At 46.0% G+C, this 25,273-nt stretch overlaps 1 protein-coding gene across 18 annotated transcripts in view; it reads right to left on the bottom strand.

Annotated features, from left to right (window-relative positions):
* Positions 1–25,273, bottom strand: part of LOC115140228 (splicing regulator ARVCF-like) — a 367,731-nt gene that overhangs the window by 145,794 nt on the left and 196,664 nt on the right. The window contains exon 1 of one of the 18 annotated variants that reach the window (XM_065026748.1): positions 19,723–20,208. The exons of the other annotated variants lie outside the window; for them this stretch is intronic. Coding sequence (XP_064882820.1) covers positions 19,723–19,743 — 21 coding nt within the window. The 5' untranslated portion in view covers positions 19,744–20,208. Of the gene's footprint in view, positions 1–19,722; positions 20,209–25,273 lie in introns of those variants that run through there. 18 annotated transcript variants of the gene reach the window in all.

The raw sequence follows: 25,273 nt of genomic DNA, 5'->3' as shown, positions 1-25,273 counted from the left end.
ACACTTCAAATTGAGCTCAGTGTAAGGCGTCTAGGTGTAGCAGGTAAGGCGCAGGACACAGACACGTAACTTTACTCAAAACAACAAATATTCCAAGAAGGAAAATAATCAAGCTCACAAATACAGACCAACTTACAACGAACAAACATGCACAAAACCATGGGGGAACTAGAGGGTTAAATAAGGAACATATAATTATTTGAATGGAAACCAGGTGTGTACAATGAAGACAAAACAAATGGAAACTGAAAAGTGGATTGGTGGCGGCTAGAAAACCGGTGACGTCGACAGCCGAACGCCGCCCGAACAAGTAGAGGGATCAACTTCGGTGGAAGTCGTGACACTCAGGTGCAATCAATTTTATTTGATTATCCTTGAGATGTCACTACAACTTGATTGGAGTCTGCAAATTAAATTGTTTCGACATGATTTAGAAAGAAACGCACCTGAAGGTCTCACGGTTGACAGTGGATGTCAGAGTAGAAACTATAGCATGAAGTCCAAGGAACTGTAGATCCCTGAGATAGAATTGTGATGAGGCATATATCTGGGGAATGGTATAAAACAATTTCTAGAGTATTGGAAGTTTCCAAGAGCACAAAAATGGAACTAACCAGACTCTGCCTAGAGCTGGCTGTCCGACCAAACTGAGCACTTGGCAAGAGACTCACACCTGTAATCGCTGCCAAAGGTGATTCTAACATGTACTGACTCAGGGGTTTTTATAATTATCTAATCAAGATATATTAGGGTTATGTTTTTAATGAATTTTTTAGAGTTAAAATTGTTCTTCCACTTTGACTTTAGAATATTTTGTGTAGATCGTTGACAAAAAATGACAATTAAATCAATTTTAATCCCACTTTCTTGTAAGACAACAATATGTAGAAAAAGTCAAGAAGTGTGAATACTTTCTGAAGGTACTGTGTATACACTGCTAAAAAAAAGGGAACACTAAAATAACACATCCTAGATCTGAATGAATGAAATATTCTTATTAAATACTTTTTTCTTTACATAGTTGAATGTGCTGACAACAAAATCACACAAATTATCAATGGAAATCAAATTTATCAACCCCTGGACGTCTGGATTTGGAGTCACACTCAAAATTAAAGTGGAAAACCACACTACAGGCTGATCCAACTTTGATGTAATGTTCTTAAAACAAGTCAAAAGGAGGCTCAGTAGTGTGTGTGGCCTCCACGTGCCTGTATGACCTCCCTACAACGCCTGGGCATGCTCCTGATGAGGTGGCGGATGGTCTCCTGTGGGATCTCCTCCCAGACCTGGACTAAAGCATCCGCCAACTCCTGGACAGTCTGTGGTGCAACGTGGCGTTGGTGGATGGAGCGAGACATGATGTCCCAGATGTGCTCAATTGGATTCAGGTCTGGGGAACGGGCGGGCCAGTCCATAGCATCAATGCCTTCCTCTTGCAGGAACTGCTGACACACTCCAGCCACATGAGGTCTAGCATTGTCTTGCATTAGGAGGAACCCAGGGCCAACCGCACCAGCATATGGTCTCACAAGAGGTCTGAGGATCTCATCTCGGTACCTATTGGCAGTCAGGCTACCTCTGGCGAGCACATGGAGGGCTGTGCGGCCCCCCCAAAGAAATGCCACCCCACACCATGACTGTACTGCACCCACCGTCAAACCGGTCATGCTGGAGGATGTTGCAGGCAGCAGAACGTTCTCCACGGCGTCTCCAGACTCTGTCACGTCTGTCACGTGCTCAGTGTGAATGTGCTTTCATCTGTGAAGAGCACAGGGCGCCAGTGGCGAATTTGCCAATCTTGGTGTTCTCTGGCAAATGCCAAACGTCCTGCACGGTTTTGGGCTGTAAGCACAACCCCCACCTGTGGACGTCGGGCCCTCATACCACCCTCATGGAGTCTGTTTCTGACCGTTTGAGCAGACACATGCACATTTGTGGCCTGCTGGAGGTCATTTTGCAGGGCTCTGGCAGTGCTCCTCCTGCTCCTCCTTGCACAAAGGCGGAGGTAGCGGTCCTGCTGCTGGGTTGTCGCCCTCCTATGGCCTCCTCCACGTCTCCTGATGTACTGGCCTGTCTCCTGGTAGCGCCTCCATGCTCTGGACACTACGCTGACAGACACAGCAAACCTTCTTGCCACAGCTCGCATTGATGTGCCATCCTGGATGAGCTGCACTACCTGAGCCACATGTGTGGGTTGTAGACTCCGTCTCATGCTACCACTAGAGTGAAAGCACCGCCAGCATTCAAAAGTGACCAAAACATCAGCCAGGAAGCATAGGAACTGAGAAGTGGTCTGTACAACCACTCCTTTATTTGGGGTGTCTTGCTAATTGCCTATAATTTCCACTTGTTGTCTATTCCATTTGCACAACAGCATGTGAAATTTATTGTCAATCAGTGTTGCTTCCTTAGTGGACAGTTTGATTTCACAGAAGTGTGATTGACTTGGAGTTACATTGTGTTGTTTAAGTGTTCCCTTTATTTTTTTGAGCAGTGTATATCCATGTCCTCGTTTAGCCACGACTCTGATAAATGTAGGATATTATATTAGTTCTATTCGTTTTTCCGGTCCCGTTGATAGGGTAGTCTTGAACAGAGCTGATCAAGTTTGCCAGTAGAACAGAAGGCAATGGCAGTCTATTTGCTCGCCGACGTAGTCACGTCAGGATGCCGGCTCGCCTGCCTCGCTTTTGCCGTCGCTTCCTCCTTCTAACCCCGGGGATTATAGCCTGGTCCGGAGTAAACAGAACGTCGATAGTTGCCGACTCGTTGAAGTAAAAATCTTCGGCCAAATCGAGATTACGGATCGCTGTTCTGATGTCTAGAAGCTGTTTTTAGTCATAGGAAATGATTTATTAAAAAGTTCACATCAGCTTAAAAAACACACAAAATAGCCCATAAAACGTCTGCTATTCACTGCAGCGCCATCTTCCTCCAAACTATTCCAGTCGTCCTCCACCCTCCAAATTCTTCCAGACAGCGTCCGACTGATCTGCAGCAAACACTGTGTGCCAAACAAGACCCACTTGGTGCGCTGCAGAAGCACAGGCTGCCATCTTCTATCGAACAAACAAGGCCTACAAATTCCTCCCATGTTGTGGAGATTAGGGAACACTTCAGTGAAATTCCAAGCCCCATATGGCTGCAAAGTCCTTACATCTCTCACATTACTGAGAGGCTGCTGCCTGCACACTGCTAGCAGATTTATAGTACCTGTTCTAAAGCATAAAAACACACAGCAATAGAGGACTGGGGGATCCTATTCCTGTAACAGAGTGAGGAGACTAGCTACCACTGGTTGGAGGGGGTTACAATCCTTTTTCATTGGCATCCTCCTACCACAACCATCCAACAGAAACCTCCAGACATTCGACTGAGTAAAGAGAAGGAGCACGTCACACCGATCATACATGACTCATGTATGAGACTACAAACGTAAACGCTGTTCAACTTTCCCATTCTCTCTATAGACTTGCATGACAGGCCTGGATTATTTTATCAGAAGAAAATATTGTTTCTGAATTGAACCTGAAGAATGAGCACTATGCAGTTCTGAGTTAAAAATAAAGCTGTGACCACATTCACGAAACATGACTGTAGGGCTATTTGCGCTCTAAGCTCTAGCATAGACGACTGGTATCAGTTACAACACGCTGAGCTATCCTCCTCGGAGTGAGAAACACCATTCAAAAAAAACAACTATGTTGACGACAATCCGGCAGCAACGACCAAAAACTACCTCCCCTGTATCAAACCAGGATTACGTTGTCATAGCCTGTCGTATCGCATCATCCTGCCGCTATCAAGGAGCCAGGCTGAGGCGGGACACACACACACACACACACACACACACACACACACACACACACACACACAAAAACGCCCAGAAACAGGGTTTGATCTCACAGAGTTGAAAAAGGCATGAGAGAGATGTGTTCGTTCACAGCACAGCAACCTCCTGTCAGAGAACCACAGAAGCTCTCGGAGACAAGGCAGAGGATTGTTGCATCATCAAGGCTGTCCTGCTCATTTCAACTACAGAAGATATCATTGCAGCCAGAAAGTCAACCATTGGATGCCTGTCCATTAGATAGACATTCCCAAACACAGCTCTTTGATGGAACAAACGTGCAATAAAAAAGTGTATTTGCCGTCCAGATATGAGATGAGTGAGTGATCTCTCTGCATTCAGACAAGACCATGATATGCTTGATCAAGAAGAAAACGACAAAATGATTGATCTGCATTGATCTAGTTGTTTTCCCAATTGCATTTTACTTCTCTGCTTCGTAATGAAACACATATTCCAAGGTAAAGAGCAAGAGAAGATACACAAGCAAAAATCCATATATCGAATGAAATCAAAAGTCACAATATAAGCCATATCAAATCCAACCCATGAGACTCACCGTGTCATGCCATGGGAGGTGAGGGTAGGGCTATCCAGGTCGGTGTGCAGCCAGCCAGGTATCCTGATGGTAAAGCCCTGCTCTGGAGGATCCTCCCAGGCTGTGGAACAGCAGCTTCTCCACTCAGGGAGAGAATGGGAGCTAGCTAGTCTATACTGGAGCTGTAGCTAGGTGACCCTCTTCAGATCTACAACAAGCTGTCTCTGTACTGCAGTGCTGCCGCTAACACAGCATGCTTAGCCTGCCCTTACAACACACATACTCCTTCATTAGATGTCACTAATACACACAGGTAGATACCCACACTCAGGTACCGACACACACACACACACATTCCATATGTTCCATACAAGCACACAAATTACACAATGCACACACACTCCATACTATACACACCTAACATATTGTATGAAACATTAGAATACACGGCTGTCTACATCCCATCTCTCAGGCTTATCCCTGAAGATGTCTGTCGTAGTACTGTAGGGCAGAAGAAAGAAGAGGCATCATCTGCAGTACCCTCCATCTCCACACCTCCCCTCTCAGCTGAGGAGCAAACCTGAACACAGTACACCCAAGTTGACTTTGGGACAAACCCCTGTGATGTGCTCCACACACACATTGGTAGGTTACCCCGTCCTTAAACACCCTCCATCTGTTACCTTCCAAAACACTTGGGGTGAGCGCACTCACAACAAGTACAGTGCCTCTCAATACAAACTCTAGGCAAAGGGGCTGTGGAATCGAGAATAGAAGAAGTAGCATTGCTAATTAGGTTTACTGGTGTGTCCTGGCGAGAGAAGACAGGGGCCATGTTTAGTCATAGAGAGAGAGAGCTGCTCTGCTGTGTGGCTCTGGGCTCTGAGCCTGCAGCCTGTATGCTTGTGATTGCACCGAAGGCCCAGCTATAATTTCAGACTGCAGCTTGGGGAGCCCTGGTCCATGTGTGTGTTTGTATGAGCGAGTGCCCATGGTACTGTACACATTCTCACGGGTGTCCAGTGCCTTGTTCTGACCACGGACATATAGCCACACTGTGATTAAGGTCATTTCCACACCACAATATGGTGGGCGGACTATAGCTTTTCTTTGAAAGCTTTCCTTCTAAATTGGTCTGTCTTTTCTCTGGAGTTCTCCTGAATACTTTTGAGGAGTAGTGTAAATAACCCTAAATACATTTGGCTAGTGGTTCTACTTTGGATTTATTGTGAAGCGTGCTTGGACATTGGTAGAGTAAAACAGTCTGGGAATAACTGTCCACAACAAAATGTGACAGACGAGAAACAAAAACATACACATACATAGACACACAGAGACACACACAGAGAGACATAGAGACACACACAGAGAGACACACACAAGCGAGACACACATACATAGACACACAGAGACACACACATAGAGACACAGAGACACACACAGAGAGACACACAGAGACACAGACACACATAGAGACACACAGACACACATATAGAGACACACACAGAGACATAGAGACACACACAGAGACACACAGAGACACACACAGAGACACACACAGAGAGTCACATAGAGACACACACGTAGAGACACGTGGAGACACACACAGAGACACACACAGAGAGACACACACAGAGACACACACAGAGACACACATAGAGACACACACAGAGACACACACACACATAGACACACACAGAGACACACACACACATAGACACACACATAGAGACACACATAGAGACACACACAGAGAGACACACACAGAGAGACACACATACAGAGACATAGAGACACAGATAAACATAGAGACATAGACACACAGAGACACACACAGAGAGACATAGAGACACAGATCGACACACATAGAGACACAGAGACACACACAGAGAGACATAGAGACACACACAGAGACACAGATAGAGACACACAGAGAGACACAGAGACCCAGAGAGACATAGATACACACAGAGGCACAGATAGAGACACATAGAGACACACAGACACACATAGAGACACACACATAGAGACACACACAGAGACATAGAGACACACACAGAGACACACAGAGACACACACAGAGACACACACAGAGAGTCACATAGAGACACATAGAGACACACACATAGAGACACGTGGAGACACACACAGAGACACACACAGAGAGACACACACAGAGACACACATAGAGACACACACAGACACACACAGAGAGTCACACACAAAGACACATAGAGACACACACAGAGACACACACAGAGACACACATACAGAGACATAGAGACACAGATAAACACACAGAGACACATAGAGACACATACAGAGAGACATAGAGACACAGATAGACACACAGAGACACACACAGAGAGACATAGAGACACAGATAGACACACATAGAGACACAGAGACACACACAGAGAGACATAGAGACACACACAGAGACACAGATAGAGACACACAGAGACCCAGAGACATAGATACACACAGAGGCACAGATAGAGACACACAGAGACACACATAGAGACACAGAGACACACACAGAGAGACATAGAGACACACACAGAGACACAGATAGAGACACACAGAGAGACACAGAGACCCAGAGACATAGATACACACAGAGGCACAGATAGAGACACACAGAGACACACAGAGACACAGATAGACACACATAGAGACACACACAGAGAGACATAGAGACACACACAGAGACACAGATAGAGACACACAGAGAGACACAGAGACCCAGAGAGACATAGATACACACAGAGGCACAGATAGAGACACACAGACACACATAGAGACACACACACAGAGACATAGAGACACACACGGAGAGTCACATAGTGACACACACATAGAGACACGTGGAGACACACACAGAGACACACACAGAGAGACACACACAGAGACACACACAGAGACACACACAGACACACACAGAGACACACACAGAGAGTCACACACAGAGTCACACACAGAGACACATAGAGACACACACAGAGACACACACAGAGACACACACACACATAGACACACACATAGAGACACACAGAGACACACGCAGAGAGACACACATACAGAGACATAGAGACACAGATAAACACACAGAGACACATAGAGACACATACAGAGAGACATAGAGACACAGATAGACACACAGAGACACACACAGAGAGACATAGAGACACAGATAGACACACATAGAGACACAGAGACACACACAGAGAGACATAGAGACACACACAGAGACACATATAGAGACACACAGAGAGACACAGAGACCCAGAGACATAGATACACACAGAGGCACAGATAGAGACACACAGAGACACACAGAGACACAGATAGACACACATAGAGACACAGAGACACACACAGAGAGACATAGAGACACACACAGAGACACAGATAGAGACACACAGAGAGACACAGAGACCCAGAGACATAGATACACACAGAGGCACAGATAGAGACACACAGAGACACACAGAGACACAGATAGACACACATAGAGACACACACAGAGAGACATAGAGACACACACAGAGACACAGATAGAGACACACAGAGAGACACAGAGACCCAGAGAGACATAGATACACACAGAGGCACAGATAGAGACACATAGAGACACACAGACACACATAGAGACACACACACAGAGACACACACAGAGACATAGAGACACACACAGAGACACACACGGAGAGTCACATAGAGACACACACATAGAGACACGTGGAGACACACACAGAGACACACACAGAGAGACACACACAGAGACACACATAGAGACACACACAGACACACACAGAGACACACACAGAGAGTCACACACATAGAGTCACACACATAGAGTCACACACAGAGACACACACAGAGACACACACACACATAGACACACACATAGAGACACACATAGAGACACACACAGAGAGACACACATACAGAGACATAGAGACACAGATAAACACACAGAGACACATAGAGACACATACAGTGAGACATAGACACACAGATAGACACACAGAGACACACACAGAGAGACATAGAGACACAGATAGACACACATAGAGACACAGAGACACACACAGAGAGACATAGAGACACACACAGAGACACAGATAGAGACACACAGAGAGACACAGAGACCCAGAGACATAGATACACACAGAGGCACAGATAGAGACACACAGAGACACAGATGCACATACTACACAGTAGCTCAATATTTCCCATTTAAAGAATGGGAAATGAATACATGAGCACACATGACATTAAAGTCTCTCTTTAATGTCTCTAGACAGAGATGTGATGAGAAAACATCTTCTTGTCATTATAGAGTAGACATAGTAGACCAGCCAGGACTCTGTGTATCCTATGCCCTTCATTAGTGCTAGGAAGGCCATTATCAGTCTGTTAGGCTTTAACAGGAGTGACGTGAGAACATGGAGGAAAGAGAGAGATCCCTCTTCTTCAGTCTCCTGTGACTCCTGGCTGGACGGTTAATGACACTAATACGATGTACAAAGGGGCATTCAAATGTGTCCTATCCTCCTACTCCAGGCCCAGACCACCAGCCTCAATTAGCTCCCAATGACCTTTCAGAGATGTGGCGTGTGAGGGGCTGCAGACGAGAGATGATAGAGAGAGAAAAGGCGTGACAAAGAAAGGGAGACTTGATAGAGAGAAGAATAAAGGAGTGAGAGGGAGAGGTGATGGGGGAGTTTGAATGCTTGGAGTTCAGACCGAGGAATGAGCTCTAGAACACTGAATTCTAGAATGTTAGCTGGCTGCTTGGTGACCCCAAACACTCCCTGCAGGCCCTTAAGGCCACAGTCAGTGGTGGAGGAGTGCGCACACACATCCACACAGCTCACAAACAGGAACAATCCCCCCTGGGCACCAGATGCCCAGGGACAGGGAGGGGACAGGCTCGCTGGGATGAAGAGGGAGTCTTATTGGATTAAAGCATCTCTTAACTGTATTGAAGTATGATGGAAAGAATCTGGGAAACTAAAGGAGGTCTGTGTCAACAGGCTTTGTTTGATTAACTTTGAGAACCTTAGCTGGGTATATTGCGTGCAATCTCATCTACACGTCCACTTTGAGGGAAAATCAGCTTTTGTCCGTCCCCTGACCCGCCAATGTGTCTCAGGACGTCAGTTGGTAACCCATGGCAACCCAGAGCAGCACCAGCCAGAGAAATAAATACATGCTCAGACTGTAGTGACGGTGGCAGCCAAAGGTGCAGCTACGAAAATATATGCTGTGATTTGTCAACACAGGGATGTTGTTTCAGCACAGATAAAATGGGAGCATCATTCTTCAAATAGACATTTTCTTCCACTCAGTAAAGGGGTACAGACTGAGCCTGGGTGCAGACAATAACATTGCAGTTGGGAGACATTAAAGTAATCAAGCTACTTTGTGGAATACGGAACAATACCATGATTCATTGGTAGAAAGAAATGCAGCTTTTAAGACTTTGGCTCTTACTGACACACATAACAGTATCCTGGCTGAGTCCCCCAACAACCATATTACCAGCCAGCCAGCCACTACACTGCATGAAAGAGTGGGCCGAAATCTCCCACAGTCTCTCTACCAACCCAACCTGGGGCCACCTCCACCTCTCCCTGGCACCTGTTCTGTCTATCCCTCCACTTCAACAGACAGACATGGCTGGCACACAGACAGCACCACTACTAACGGCACCCACCATGCTCCACTTCACAGCCCATAACAGATTCCAATTAAATATGGAGGGTAGGGGGCTGAACTGAAGAGGTGGTGGCGACATTAGCTGAACCATAAACCATCCACGGCAGCCATTATGGAGCAAAGCATGCAAGTTTGGCTTCATTAGGCAACTCAATAGAGCCCATGAGGAATGTGCGACTGGCGCATCGCTCCATTGTTCCATCGGGGTCATCTGGGAACGGACCGTGCCAATATCAAGAGAAGATGGATGAATAACGATGCTGTGCCATCTCACTTAATGACATATGACAGCTGGCCCTGAATCTGGATGCCTCTATTGTTAGAACTATAGGAACCATCGTCTATGCAGGGGATCCGTATGTTTATTTCCCTGAGGTAGTTTTTCCTGGCTGACTGAAGCTGAACTCTTGCCAATAATTAGCATATGTTTGTGCAGACAGAGGTAGAGGTGGCTGGGAGGGAAGAGGGGGCCTGGGGACACACTGACCCATCAGGTTACTCTGCCTTGTTTTTCTCTCTCTCTCTCTCTCACACTCACTCACTCACTCACTCACTCACTCACTCACTCACTCACTCACTCACTCACTCACTCACTCACTCACTCACTCACTCACTCACTCACTCACTCACTCACTCACTCACTCACTCACTCACTCACTCACTCACCCTCCTTCTCTCCCACTTCCTTTCTTTCTCCCCAAACCTCTTTCTCTCTTCCTCCCTCTCTCTGGACCTCTGCCACCAGTAACAGGCTTCATTGTCTGGCCCTGAAGGGGAGGGAGGTTTCCAACAGCATTCTAATTAACCACTGGACCCAATCAACACGTCTCAACTGTCTCTCTGTTCCATCTGCAATGACAAAAAACAACCAGTTTCCAACATAACGGGAGGCCAAAGACCAACGTTACCAAACCAACAGGCTATAGGATTAACTGAGTCAGTCAAGACAGTTTGACTGTTGTTGCCAGAGACGGACGTTACAAAACCCTTTCAGGCCAGTGACTGGGACTGAGTAATAGCCCAAGCTAGGAATGTTGTTATTGTTATTGTGGTGCTTTGTAGCTCAGTTGGTAGAGCATGGTGCTTGAACTCCAGGATAGTGGGTTAGATTCCTGGGACCAACCATACATAAAATGTGTGCACGCATGACTAAGTCGCTTTGGATAAAAGCATCTGCTAAATGGTATAGATTATATTATGTTATTGTTCTCATTCCAAACACTACTTACTTATACAGTGAGAGAAATAAGAGAGCCCCCTCTCTTATGTGATGCTGTACTCACCTACATGGATCTGTGCTAATCTGGAGTGCCAGGCCAGGCTCATAGAGCCCTGCTAAAGAGCTGTCAGAGGAATGTGTTCATCCCAGAAGACAGCAGCCAGGAGACAGATGGCCTGATGATGGAGGATGGATGGATGGTCCGTCCTCGCCCCACTACTCACTGTCTTCCTTCGGGGGCCATCATCACAGATAGAGGCAACAAGTGCATGGTATAGATTATCCAAAATTCTCTACTTCTGATCTGGTCTAAACCGGACCATGCTGTATGTTTTGACCGGTACTATGTGGTTGTTGGTGCCGGAGGGGAGAAGGTTAAACATTTGTCCTCATGTTTCTGGTTGAAGGGAGCCATATGAGGACTTTGACCTCCCCCTCAGGGCCCTTCTCAAAGGTCCCCAGCTGCAGGAGGGGGGGGGGGGGGGTAAAGAGGTAAGGGGTTCTATAGAACTGATACATAACTGTCAAAAAAAGCTCCAGTTCTGTTGAAAGGGCCATACAGTTAACAGATCCGGTGTTAGACGAAGTAGTAGGCTAGTCATGCAGAGTGCATCCAGAGGGAAGAACAGAACAGGGGTGAAATTAACTTCTACTTAAGCTCTGAATCGATCGCTGTGGCCAATGGCAACGCTAATGTGCTCCTTAGGACAAATAACACACATCAAGTCAATCTTTCAATGCCTTGCTAATCCTATAATAGGCTGCCTCTGCATAGAGCTGTGGTGGTCATGACATGTTGTCAGCTGGTAACTGTCATGGAAATAACTGCTGGTCTCACAGTAATTGACCATTAATTAACAAAACACATTTAGTATCTTCAGCCTTCCACGCAGAGCCTACAAGCCACTGATGCAGACCTTTGGAACAGCTACATTTTCTGTCTGATAAATCAATTTAATATAGCCTACACTATCACAATACAGCCATTATTTATTGTAGGCAGGCCTACAGAAACATTATGACATGAAAAAATGTATTTCAGAAGAACAGAATAGCATATTCTGAGTCATCCTGTTAGGCCTTGATCTGGCTATGCCATATAGCTGTGGGCTACACTAGTTCCTTTTGCAGACACAATTTGCTTATCATTTCTGTGGAATTATTTTATAGTAAGAAGAATACAATTGAACATAGCTGAATAAAATAGAAAATATATTTCTCCCAAATGATTTCTAAGGGAATATTCTTTGTTGAGCTAACAAAGTAATCATTTGAAACTTGATGTTTAATACATTCCAAGGCTGCATGATGCAACTCTAATGAGGATTTGAATAAAAGTAGCATGAAAGGCCTGAGCTCTGCTCTGTTTCTGGCGCAGGCTGCTCACACTTCATCAGTCTCTCATTCACAATTTGACAAGCACTTGATAATATTCTCACCCATCAGACTATTCACAATTGAATCTGGTCTTTAGATTTAGCCTACTAATATATGAGTGGAATTTTATTCAGAATCGCCCACAAAGGATGTCATCCATACCCTGCACTCGAATAGCGAATGTCATCCATACCCTGCACTCGAATAGCGAATTTCATCCATACCCTGCACTCGAATAGCGAATGTCATCCATACCCTGCACTCGAATAGCGAATGTCATCCATACCCTGTACTCGAATAGCGAATGTCATCCATACCCTGCACTCGAATAGCGAATGTCATCCATACCCTGCACTCGAATAGCGAATGTCATCCATACCCTGTACTCGAATAGCGAATGTCATCCATACCCTGCACTCGAATAGCGAATGTCATCCATACCCTGTACTCGAATAGCGAATGTCATCCATACCCTGTACTCGAATAGCGAATGTCATCCATACCCTGCACTCGAATAGCGAATGTCATCCATACCCTGCACTCGAATAGCGAATGTCATCCATACCCTGTACTCGAATAGCGAATGTCATCCATACCCTGTACTCGAATAGCGAATGTCATCCATACCCTGCACTCGAATAGCGAATGTCATCCATACCCTGTACTCGAATAGCGAATGTCATCCATACCCTGTACTCGAATAGCGAATGTCATCCATACCCTGCACTCGAATAGCGAATGTCATCCATACCCTGCACTCGAATAGCGAATGTCATCCATACCCTGCACTCGAATAGCGAATGTCATCCATACCCTGCACTCGAATAGCGAATGTCATCCATACCCTGCACTCGAATAGCGAATGGAGGAAGCGCTTTCCACAGTAACATTGTAATATGCCAGTAAAGCAGATTCATTTGCTTAATTTTAGCAATAAATATAGCAGCCCGAGACAGCTGGGATTCTCTTTTGAAAAGTGTCCAGTCAAAGCTCGGTTTTCACACACGATTGTGCAATGACTGAGCTTATAAGAATAAAATCACATTTATTTATATAGCTTATAGCTTATATCAGCTGATATCTCATTTATTTATATAGCCTACATCAGCTGATATCTCAAAGTGCTGTACAGAAACCCAGCCTAAACCCCAAACAGCAAGCAATGCAGGTGTAGAAGCACGTGTTTCATTATGAAACACATGTTTCATTAGGCTCTGCAGGCTATGTGCTCTCTAACCGTGTTCCAGGGGTCCTAGACCTATAGGCTCTGTGCTCTCTAACCGTGTTCCAGGGGTCCTAGACCTATAGGCTCTGTGCTCTCTAACCGTGTTCCAGGGGTCCTAGACCTATAGGCTCTGTGCTCTCTAACCGTGTTCCAGGGGTCCTAGACCTATAGGCTCTGTGCTCTCTAACCGTGTTCCAGGGGTCCTAGACCTATAGGCTCTGTGCTCTCTAACCGTGTTCCAGGGGTCCTAGACCTATAGGCTCTGTGCTCTCTAACAGTGTTCCAGGGGTCCTAGACCTATAGGTTACGAGTTATTGGTCACTTTAGTTTTGATACAAACCATTGATACAAAACATCTAGGCCTATGGGCTAGGCTACATGATACATGCAACCATGATTAGGAAAAAGTCGCAAAAAAAGTAATGTTTCTTGCCTTAGACTGCACACACTGGGCCTCATTCACAAGTGATACTATTGTTACTCATCAGGCTATTCTCAATTGAATCTTGTCTTTACTTAATACTAACTTTGATTTAGAATGGGCCATTAACATACACCTGTCGCTTTTCCCGTGGTTCATTTTCATGCCAGTTAGGTAAGTTATACTCCTGATGTAAAGCGAAGCAATGTGCTTAATATTAGGAAAATATAGTAGGCCTAGCCTATAGAAAGCTGATGGGATCCTCTGGTAGACTATGATGGGGCCTCTCTCTCTGCCTACTCTGGTCAACCTCCCAGGACAGAGGTAGTCTATGATGGGGCCTCTCTCTCTGCCTACTCTGGTCAACCTCCCAGGACAGAGGTAGACTATGATGGGGCCTCTCTCTCTGCCTGCTCTGGTCAACCTCCCAGGACATAGGTAGATTATGCTGGGGCCTCTCTCTCTGCCTGCTCTGGGAATGTTTACTCTGTTATCTGCCTGAAGTGTTTATGGTGTTGAGGCAAGGAGAGGAGGAACTAACTACTCTCATTCCCACGGAAACGGGGCAAGCCCTATCCCCAGAGCAGGCACGCACTAAGTAAATAAGCACTGCAGGGGACAATGGCTGCTCCTCCGTCACCTGCCTCCAGTAATGGGTCTGTGTGTGTGTGTGTGTGTGTGTGTGTGTGTGTGTGTGTGTGTGTGTGTGTGTGTGTGTGTGTGTAAGCTGACTCAGTCTCTGAGGATTTCTGTCACAGCCAAAGAGAGAAAGGAACAATACTATCCACCACCAGCACCCATTGACAAGACATTGGAGGTTGCAGTAACCCACAAAACACATTGTAATGTCTGCAGCAGGGATTTACATGAATTTATGTGTGCACACGCACACACACAGAGCAACCATCTCATTATTGCGCCACGTCTTTCTCCTCGACACCGTTTATTCCCCTAACACAGAGACAGATACGAAAGCATCCATCTCCAGGCCTGTGTTCTAGCTCCCCTTTCTAATTCCATCAGCCAATGATGATAGCTAGGCAGCCACCGCGGGAGATGGATGCAGGAAGGGAGAGGCAGGCAGTAAAAGCCTGCAATCCAAATGGTACCCTATTCACTATATAATGCACTACTTTTGACCAGGGCCAATAGGACTCTGGTCTAAAGTAGTGCACTATGTAGGGAATAAGGTACCATTTGAGACGCAACCAAAGAGAGGCGATATGTTTTTGTATGTGGCCGGGGAATTGAGGGAGAGTGAGTGAGTGAGTGAGACGGAGGGAGGGAGGGAGGGAGAGCAGGCCAGGCCTGGCTAGAATAGGCTATATCAGTCACCTTGTCAGCCTGCCAAATGGGTTATGAGAGAGCAGCCGTGGCCTCTCTGTGGCGGTCCCCTGGGTATGGTGAGAGGAGCGCGTGGCATGTCCCCCTGAACCCACCTGCAACATCACAGGACACCCCAGATACCTGATGGCCAGGCCAGCAGGATGTTCATTCTATATGCCTATACCACCGAGCGAGGGGAGGGTATTCCCATACCTCCAGCTCCGGTTACCCAGACCTGGCACCCGCTCAACCCCAGTAGAGAAAGTAAGCTGGGTGAGTTGGAGAGGATGCGGAGAGTTTCATGTCAAACATCGGCATGTCACATGGGTCATGTTTTAAGAGTACGTGTGGGAGCGGAATGGGAAACATGGGTAGTATGGACGCTGGATCCATTTTCGGCCAAGCCTTCTGGACTGGAGTGACCAGCACCTTCAAGCCTCCCCGTTCCCTCCTCCCCATTCCCTCCTTACAAGCCTCCCCATTCCCTCCTCACAAGCCTTCCCCTGTTCCCTCCTCACCTCCCTCTAAAAACCTCCCTGCCTCCTCCTGTTCCCTACTCACCTCTCTCTAAAAACCTCCCTCACTCCCCCTGTTCCATCCTTACCTCCCTCTAAAAACCTCCCTACCACCCCCTGTTCCCTCCTCACATCCCTCCCAACTTCCCTACCTCCCCTGTTCCCTCCTCTCCTCTTCTCTTCTCACCTCCCTCCCAACCTCCCCCTGTTCCCTCCTCTCCTCTTCTCACCTCCCTCCCAACCTCCCCCTGTTCCCTCCTCTCCTCTTCTCACCTCCCTCCCAACCTTACCTCCCCCTGTTCCCTCACCTCCCTCCCAACCTCCCTAACTCCCCTGTTCCTTCCTCACCTCCCTCCCTACCTCTCTACCTCCCCCTGTTCCTTCCTCACCTCCCTCCCTACCTCTCTACCTCCCCCTGTTCCTTCCTCACCTCCCTCCCTACCTCCCCCTGCCCACTAGAACAGCACTCATGACCAAACAACATCCCCAGGCAATGGCCTTTCAGCACCATCTCCGATCTCCACCAGCCACTCACTGTCTGTCCTTTCGGGTCACTGACATTTTTGTGTACGATTGTCCCAAACAATGCCGCTTCTCATACACTACATGTCTTCAAAGCACTGCCTTCCACCACAGAGGCACAAAGACAGCCTAAGCAGACAGACAGAGATGAGGTATGGAAATAAATACAGGGATGGTTGGTTGGTGTATGCATCGCCTTCCCCTGCAAGAGAGTGTGGGAGTTAGATGACTTAATTTCACCCAGGAATCAAGCAGCGTCTGAGGAGGCACGGAAGCCTTAGTTAATAATACATGTGAAACCCCCATAAGCTGTCAGACTGACAGTGGCCCACACTTAACACCAGACACTAAGTCCCTGGCTGAATTCAGGTGGTTTCTCCTTACCCTGCCGTTGAAAGGAAAAGTCTGAGACTGTGTCCCAAATAGCATCCTATTTCCTCAATAGTGCACTACTTTTGACCAGGGCCCAATGTGGGACGCAGTCAGATTCTGCACCTGTAGACCTCAGAGGAAGATGATTACCATCTGCGTTTTGGAATATTTTCCTTTTCCCTTTTTCTTCACAGTGAAATCTCCCATGATCCCTTTTTCACGAGGGTGAGCGGTCTACCCGTACTAGCGTCAGGCTATTCTGAATAAGCAAATGTTTAGGGAGCCACCCGTTGGTCTGCAGATCATCGAAAATAAGGCAAGTTTAAATTTAACTTTAACAGACCGACCGAGGCGTCGGCAAGAATTGAGGGCTGAGGGAGTAATCTTCATTGGGTTAGGATTCATTGAACATAAGCTGCCCTACTGCTGCTGCTTTAAGATGGGTTCAGGGCACAGGAACATCTGTGCAATATAGTACTCTATTCTCTACTCCCCCTGCCTGGCCTCTGCTCTGTGTCTACCCTCTGATCTCCAGCATGTGTAGCCTGACCAGACCACCGCAGATCTGTGCTTTATGTCCTCGAGGTATAGAAATAGCCTGAGATATCAGATCCCCACACAGTACATCCCAGCTGAAGCCAAGGGATGGGTGTGGAGGTTAGATGGGGTTACAGAAACCTTTCAACCCTTTGCCCTTAAAAAGGCAGACATCGCTCAAAGACGACAACAAAAACAACAGAAAGACTCCAACAACAACACTGACCCCTGGGCAATCCATTTAGGGCCTGGGGAAGGTGTGTGTGTGACAGGGACAACCACCCCCGCAGCAGGTGTTCTCTCACTGAGGAACTTCCCGCCTAGTTGAAAAGGTCGGCAGAAGCGGGTCTCGATGCCAGCGCACCCTAAAGCATGAAAAGCATCTCCAACGGCAACAGAGGTCAGGGACAGGCAGCATTCCGCACATCCACACTACATTTTGGGAACGCACCCTAGAGAGGTCACATGCTGGTGACACTCTCAGGTATCACTGAGCAGTAAGGCCTCGTAAGATTACTGGAAATACACACACATACACACACACAGTATAGTAAGAGAGAGTTAAGGGTGAAAATACAAAGATGTTCTTTTGGCTCCAAGCTGTTGCCAGTTTTCAAGTAGCATCCATCCTCAGGGCAGCCGTAAACAGATTATCAGAGCAACAACAATAGTTGACACTCCAGGCTTTTCTAAGTCCAACCTCCACCCCATCCATCCCAATATACTGCAGAGGGGACTGGGAGGAGGAGGAAGGGCTGAGAATGAGCAGTTTACTTTATTCAAAGCCAGATTGTTGTCTCTGAATCCTAATATATACCTTTTTTATATATATACGAGCAGTACCAAGTTCGGCAAGGAAGAGCGCATTCTCACAGTGTAGGATGCTTTGCAGAAAGACACTTCCAGCACCACACACACACACACACACACACACACACACACACACACACACACACACACACACACACACACACACACACACACACACACACACACACACACACACACACACACACTCACGCACAATTTCAAACACACATCAAAGACAGTAAAAATCACACAAACAAAAGCACATTCCTCTGGTAGACTAACTGTGCTCCTGAGAAAAACAAAAGGTTGAAATAGTTGTCCTCTAGCAACCACAGCTTCGATTGGCCCTTACAGGGAGGTTATAAATCCAGTCTTGTGGTCTTCCTGACTCTTACAACCAATCGTTACAGAGAAACTTTCAGCACATCACTTCCACTGGTCACCCTAAATGGGATCCAATATGTTACATAGGGCTACTGTTGGGGTCATCAACAGAACTCGACATGTATATTATCTGGAAATCAGAATGTTACTGACAAACTTCCAGTCTGTGGCAACGTGGATAGACTACCCATTTATCATACCCATGAATGCTTACAAGACAGTAATCTATAGATATCTGTATGCTCTTATCAGAGTACACTACAGGCTACAAATAATGTAAATAAATAGTTAATTATATAGGACTAGCAAGTAAAGAACCCCACACTTTTTTTACTAATCACCAGGAATTCCTCCCCCAAAATTCTCACTTTACAAAATATTTTCCTAAGTATTCTCACGAATAAAGATTGTGTCTCAATGTAATCAAGGTATGAAATTATTGTTATTTTCAAATAGTCTCTTTTTAGGCTTAGTTGTGGTCAGTTTGCTGTGTGCAAATTATTTTAATTATGTTCCAGCCCCCTGACCATTCGCCCCGACAAAAATCGGCCTGCGGCTGAATGTAATTGCCTACCCCTGCACTAGAGACTAGTAAACACACGCATACACCACACTCCTCCTGAAGGACAAGAATGCAAAAAATAGGATATATTTCCAGTTACTGAAGATGTTTTGCGGGAAACTGACAAAAACACTGATGTATAATTTGACCTCCCAGGACAACAAGCAAAGCATAGCAAACATGAAACATCATTAACCCTCTACCATCAAGCACAATGAGCATATACAAAAGGAAAACACAGGAGAAGTAGAGAGAAATAGATGGAGGAGGAGGAAAAAGAGAGACTGAAGATTGAGGGAAAGAGCCGGGATAATCGGGTAATCACAATACTAACCTGTTTCACTTCAGCAGGCATTGTTCAAATCCCTTTGTTTTCACCTCCTCCAAAAAAGGAAAACAATTTCCTTCTTTCTGAAAAGTAAATTTTTCCCTCTTTTGTCTCTAGTTTCTTATTTCCGTAAGCGCAGAGGCAGCTCAGAGGCAGGCAGCCATCCTTTCCCCACACTGTCGCTTGTGCTCTCCCTCTCTCGCTCTCTCACACACTTTAAGTCCTCTCAGAGAGGGAGCAAAAATGCCTGCTCTCTCCTCTGCTCAGTGGAGATAGTGAAATGTTCAGGACAGTAGACTACAGCCGCATGGACAAACCAAAGACGGTAGTACGAATCCAGTGAAGGAGGGGAGTAAAACAAAACAGCACGCACAAACACTCTCTCTCTCAACAAAAGTTACCCAGAGAGGGGAACAAAACGCTGGATTTAAGAGAAAAGAGGGAAGGAGGAGGGGTGTGTGTGTGAATAGTTCCCAGACAGGCAGCAGTTGCCCTGTGTTGTGAGTGTATAGCAGCTTCAACCCTCTCCCTCCCTCTCTCCTCCTCATGCAGCATCTATGCAAAGGAAGTCCCTAACAGGGGGGGGGGGGGGGGCTGACAGACAGATGCAGCTGAAGCATACACGTACAGGGAGCCCAGCTCTGGCCCCACCCCATCCCACCAACATACCAAAGGAAGGGGGAGAGAGAGAGTTCCAAAAATGTCCAGTTGCCAGGTCCACAAATAAAAAGTTCATCTAGACACCGTTGCCCTAGAGCACAAAAAATGTACCTAACTCGGCCTGAACATCACCACCACAGGTAACTTCCACAAAGCTGTGAACAATCTGAGAGCCTTCTACGCCACCAAAAGGAACATAAAATTCGACATCCTAACTAGGATCTGGCAAAAAAATACTTGAATCAGTTATAGAACCCAGTGCCCTTTATGGTTGTGAGGTCTGGGGTCCTCTTACCAACCACAAATTCACAAAATAGAACACCAAATTGAGCCTCTGCATGCAGAATTTTGCAAAAACATCCTCTGTGTACAATGTAAAACACTAAATAATGCATGCAGAGCAGAATTAGAACGATACCGCTAATGATCAAAATCCAGAAAAGATCCATTAAATTCTACAACCACCTAAAAGGATGCGATTCCCAAACCTTCCATAACAAAGACATCATCTACAGGGAGATGAAGCTCGAGAAGAGTCCTCTCAGCAAGCTGGTCCAGGGGCGCTGTTCACAAACAGACCCCACAGAGCCCAAAGAGAGCAACACAATTAGACCCAACAGAATTGTGAGAAAACAAAAAGAGAATTACTTGACAACTTGGAATATATTAACAAAAACACTCAAACTAGAATGCTATTTGGCCCTAAACAGAGAGTACGTAGTGGCAAAATACCTGACCACTATGACTGACCCAAAATTAAGGAACGCTTTGACTATGTACAGACTCAGTGAGCATAGCCTTGCTATTGAGAAAGGCTGCCATAGGCCAGTGGATGCTCCTCAGAGGAAGAAGGGGAGGACCACACTCCTCAGTGAATAGATAAAAACTGTACTAAACTTTTCAGATAAAACTATACTAAATATATTCACTTCACCAAATAATTGATTGAAACACACTGTTTCACAATGAAGGTCTACAGTAGCCTCAACAGCACTCTCTGGGTTAGCACCATGGTGTAGCCGGAGGACAGCTAGCTTCCGTCCTCCTCTTGGTACACTTGACTTAAATAAAAAACCTTGGAGGCTCATGGTTCTCACCCCCGTCCACAGACTTACACAGTAATTATGACAACTTCCAGAGGATATGTTGTCCATCCAAGGATAAGAGAATTAATATAGTACTGAAAGCATAAGCTACAGCTAGCTGGCACTGCATAAAACGCAGTGAGTAGATGACATAAAGAGAGAGAACGACAACAGTTGAACAGTTTTGAACAAATTAATTTCTTCAAAAATTAAGACGCAAGAGAGCGAGAGAGAGAGCTAGATTTCATTGTATTTTTTTTCACTTTCACTTACTTTGCTAACGAATGCAGCTCGCTAGTTTAGTTTACTTCAACACCCGGATCAAACAAAGAGGGATGCTATGTTACCCAGCTGGCTATGGCTATCCAACCGTGTAACTCTTCCAAGTCAGGGTAAGCTTTTGGTTTTTACTCATTTATTGCCCGTGTAACTGCTAAACTGGTTGCTGTACACTGTACTGCATAATTGTAACATTAGCTCTAGTAGCTATGTTGACGATAACGTTAGCTAATATCGTAACAACGATGTAGGCTGGGTGTAGCGGTTAGCGGCTATGTTATGGAGGTTTGGCTTGGAAAGGTTTTTTCGCCTGGTCACAGACATCTGTTGTGTTGTGCACTAAAGTCCACAAGTGAAGAGGTGAAAGGAGGGGAGTGCGTAGATGCGAGAAGGAATTATACAACAAGTAAAGTCATCATGCTGTTCGTACAGTATGTGGCTGTTACGAAAGTGAACTGTGTTTGCGGGTGATCATGGGCATATTCACTGGGTGGTTTAATCCCTGAATGCTGATTGGCTGAAAGCTGTGGTATATCAGACTGTATACCATGGGTATGACAAAATATTTATCTTTACTGCTCTAAATACGTTGGTAACCAGTTTATAATAGCAATAAGGCTCCTCGGGAGTTTGTGATATATGGCCAATATATCACAGCTAAGGGCTGTTCTTAGGCACGACACAACGCAGAGTGCTAGGACACAGCCCTTAGCCGTGGTATATTGGCCATATATCACAAACCCCCGAGGAGTCTTATTCCTTAATTATAGTATAATGTAGTAGCCTAAACATATCGATGTTACATTGAACTGGGTGAATGAAATATGAATGACAGTCATCCAATATGCTGTAACAGAAATAAGGCAATGCTCATAAAAAAAGTAAAATCCTCCCTAATCTTAAAAGACACCGACTGCCACTGCCGTAGGCAGACCTGGCTCTCAAGAGAAGACAGGCTATGTGCACACTGCCCACAAAATGAGGTGAAAACTGAGCTGCACTTCCTAACCTCCTGCCAAATGTATGACCATATTGGAGACACATATTTCCCTCAGATTACATAGACCTACAAAGAATTAGAAAACAAACCCAATTTTGACAAACTCCCATATCGATTAGGTGAAATACCACAGTGTGCCATCACAGCAACAAGATTTGTGACCCGTTGCCACAAGAAAAGGGCAACCAATGAAGCATAAACACCATTATAAATACATCCCATATTTATGTTGATTTAATTTCCCTTTTGCACATTGTAACACTGTACATAGCCATAATATAACATTTGAAGTGTAATGTTTACTGTTTATTTCTGATTTATTTAGTTTATTTCACTTGCTTTGGCAATGTAAACATATTTCCCATATCAATAAAGCTCTTTGAATTGCAGCTTCCCTAAAAGAGGGGAGGGCAACCTACACTGCAAGTTTTTACACACTCTCTCTCCCTCTTCATCCTTCCCCTCTATGCCTCTCTTTCTCACCAACTCTTTGTCCCCTTTCCTTCACTTACTGCACTTGATATGAGGGGGGAAAACTGCCGGCTTTAAAGAATTCAGCTATAATACTGTGACCCACAGTGAGGAAGAATGTTCATCTAATCATGTAAATGTACTTGGCCAAGACTCAGACAGGATCTCAAGCAAGGCGACCTTTCTTTATAGGACACAACTTTGTGAAGGCTTGACTACACTTTGGAAAAAGGACCTAACACAAGAAAGGCCCAAATCCTCAGAAGAAAGGGAAATGGCTGAGGTTTGCATTCCCTAGCTGTGCATAGTATTATATTAGTTCACTTCTCTGTGGAAAACAACTACTTGAGTTAGTCTCCAAGAGAGACTATTTTACATAAAACTGCAGTCTGCACCCCGGCATTTTATGATCTTCAAATTACACACTTAATTATTTACCGACAACATAGCCTTTATAATACTCTCATATAACCCATGACACGGTGCTAGGCTTTCTGCTTTCTGCAACACCGAGCAGCGCGTTATAAACATATTGTAAATAATCCATCGCAGGTAATCAAACCCAATTAGTCATTTTCTTGCCTGTCTGCCTGTCTGCCTGTCTGCCTGTATTTGGCTCGGAACAGATGGAGAAAAGGTTAATGTACTGCAACATGCCTCGCACTGACAGACACCTCAGATGAAGCTGCATCTGGTAAAATCATGTTTTCTGCTTCCCTCTTCAAGATGTGAGAAAAGGAGGAGGAGGAGTGGGAGAGAGAGAAGAGAAGAGTGGTGAGAGGGAGAGGAGGAGCGGGAGAGAGAGAAGAGAAGAGTGGTGAGAGGGAGAGGAGGAGTGGGAGAGAGAGAAGAGAAGAGTGGTGAGAGGGAGAGGAGGCGCGGGAGAGAGAAAAGAGAAGAGTGGTGAGAGGGAGAGGAGGCGCGGGAGAGAGAGAAGAGAAGAGTGGTGAGAGGGAGAGGAGGAGCGGGAGAGAGAGAAGAGAAGAGTGGTGAGAGGGAGAGGAGGAGTGGGAGAGAGAGAAGAGAAGAGTGGTGAGAGGGAGAGGAGGCGCGGGAGAGAGAGAAGAGAAGAGTGGTGAGAGGGGAGGGAGGAGCGGGAGAGAGAGAAGAGAAGAGTGGTGAGAGGGTGAGGAGGAGTGGGAGAGAGAGAGAAGAAAGAGTGGTGAGAGGGGAGAGGAGGCGCGGGAGAGAGAGAGAAGAAGAGTGGTGAGAGGGAGAGGAGGAGCGGGAGAGAGAGAAGAGAAGAGTGGTGAGAGGGAGAGGAGGAGCGGGGAGAGAGAAGAGAAGAGTGGTGAGAGGGTGAGGAGGAGTGGGAGAGAGAGAAGAGAAGAGTGGTGAGAGGGAGAGGAGGCGCGGGAGAGAGAGAAGAGAAGAGTGGTGAGAGGGAGAGGAGGAGCGGGAGAGAGAGAAGAGAAGAGTGGTGAGAGGGAGAGGAGGAGTGGGAGAGAGAGAAGAGAAGAGAAGAGTGGTGAGAGGGAGAGGAGGCGCGGGAGAGAGAAAAGAGAAGAGTGGTGAGAGGGAGAGGAGGAGCGGGAGAGAGAGAAGAGAAGAGTGGTGAGAGGGAGAGGAGGAGCGGGAGAGAGAGAAGAGAAGAGTGGTGAGAGGGAAAGGGGGACAGAAAGAGAGACAGCGAGACAACGAGAACGAGCGAAAGAGAGAGAGAGGAACTAGCTAAATCAGTTGACAAGCTTCGAGACACCATCTCCTTCTGGTAAATGTATGCAGGTCTATCATTGAGGTTGGAACAGTAGCAGAGCCTGCAAAAGCGGAATCTTATGACTTTCAACAGTATGCAATTATTTCCAACAAAATGTCAACTCAGCAATATGGAGGATTATTATGTTGTCTTTCCATTTGTGCAACAAAGGGAATTTTCTCTCCCTATTCAGTGAAATAATAACATACAAGCCTGCCAGTGATTGGAAGGCTAAGAAAAGGGTAAGTGTAGCGTAGGATGCCTATACCATCTCAGAATGCTACTCCTCCTTAAAAGTCATCAATTAAACACCTCAATACTTGAATAAAATAATTTTGGCACTTACAGAAATTAAATTAAATCAAA

Source organism: Oncorhynchus nerka, linkage group LG13 (assembly GCF_034236695.1).
Source record: "Oncorhynchus nerka isolate Pitt River linkage group LG13, Oner_Uvic_2.0, whole genome shotgun sequence".
NCBI lineage: Eukaryota > Metazoa > Chordata > Actinopteri > Salmoniformes > Salmonidae > Oncorhynchus > Oncorhynchus nerka.
Note: the sequence above shows the minus strand (reverse complement) of the source record. Positions and strands in the feature narration are given on the sequence as shown.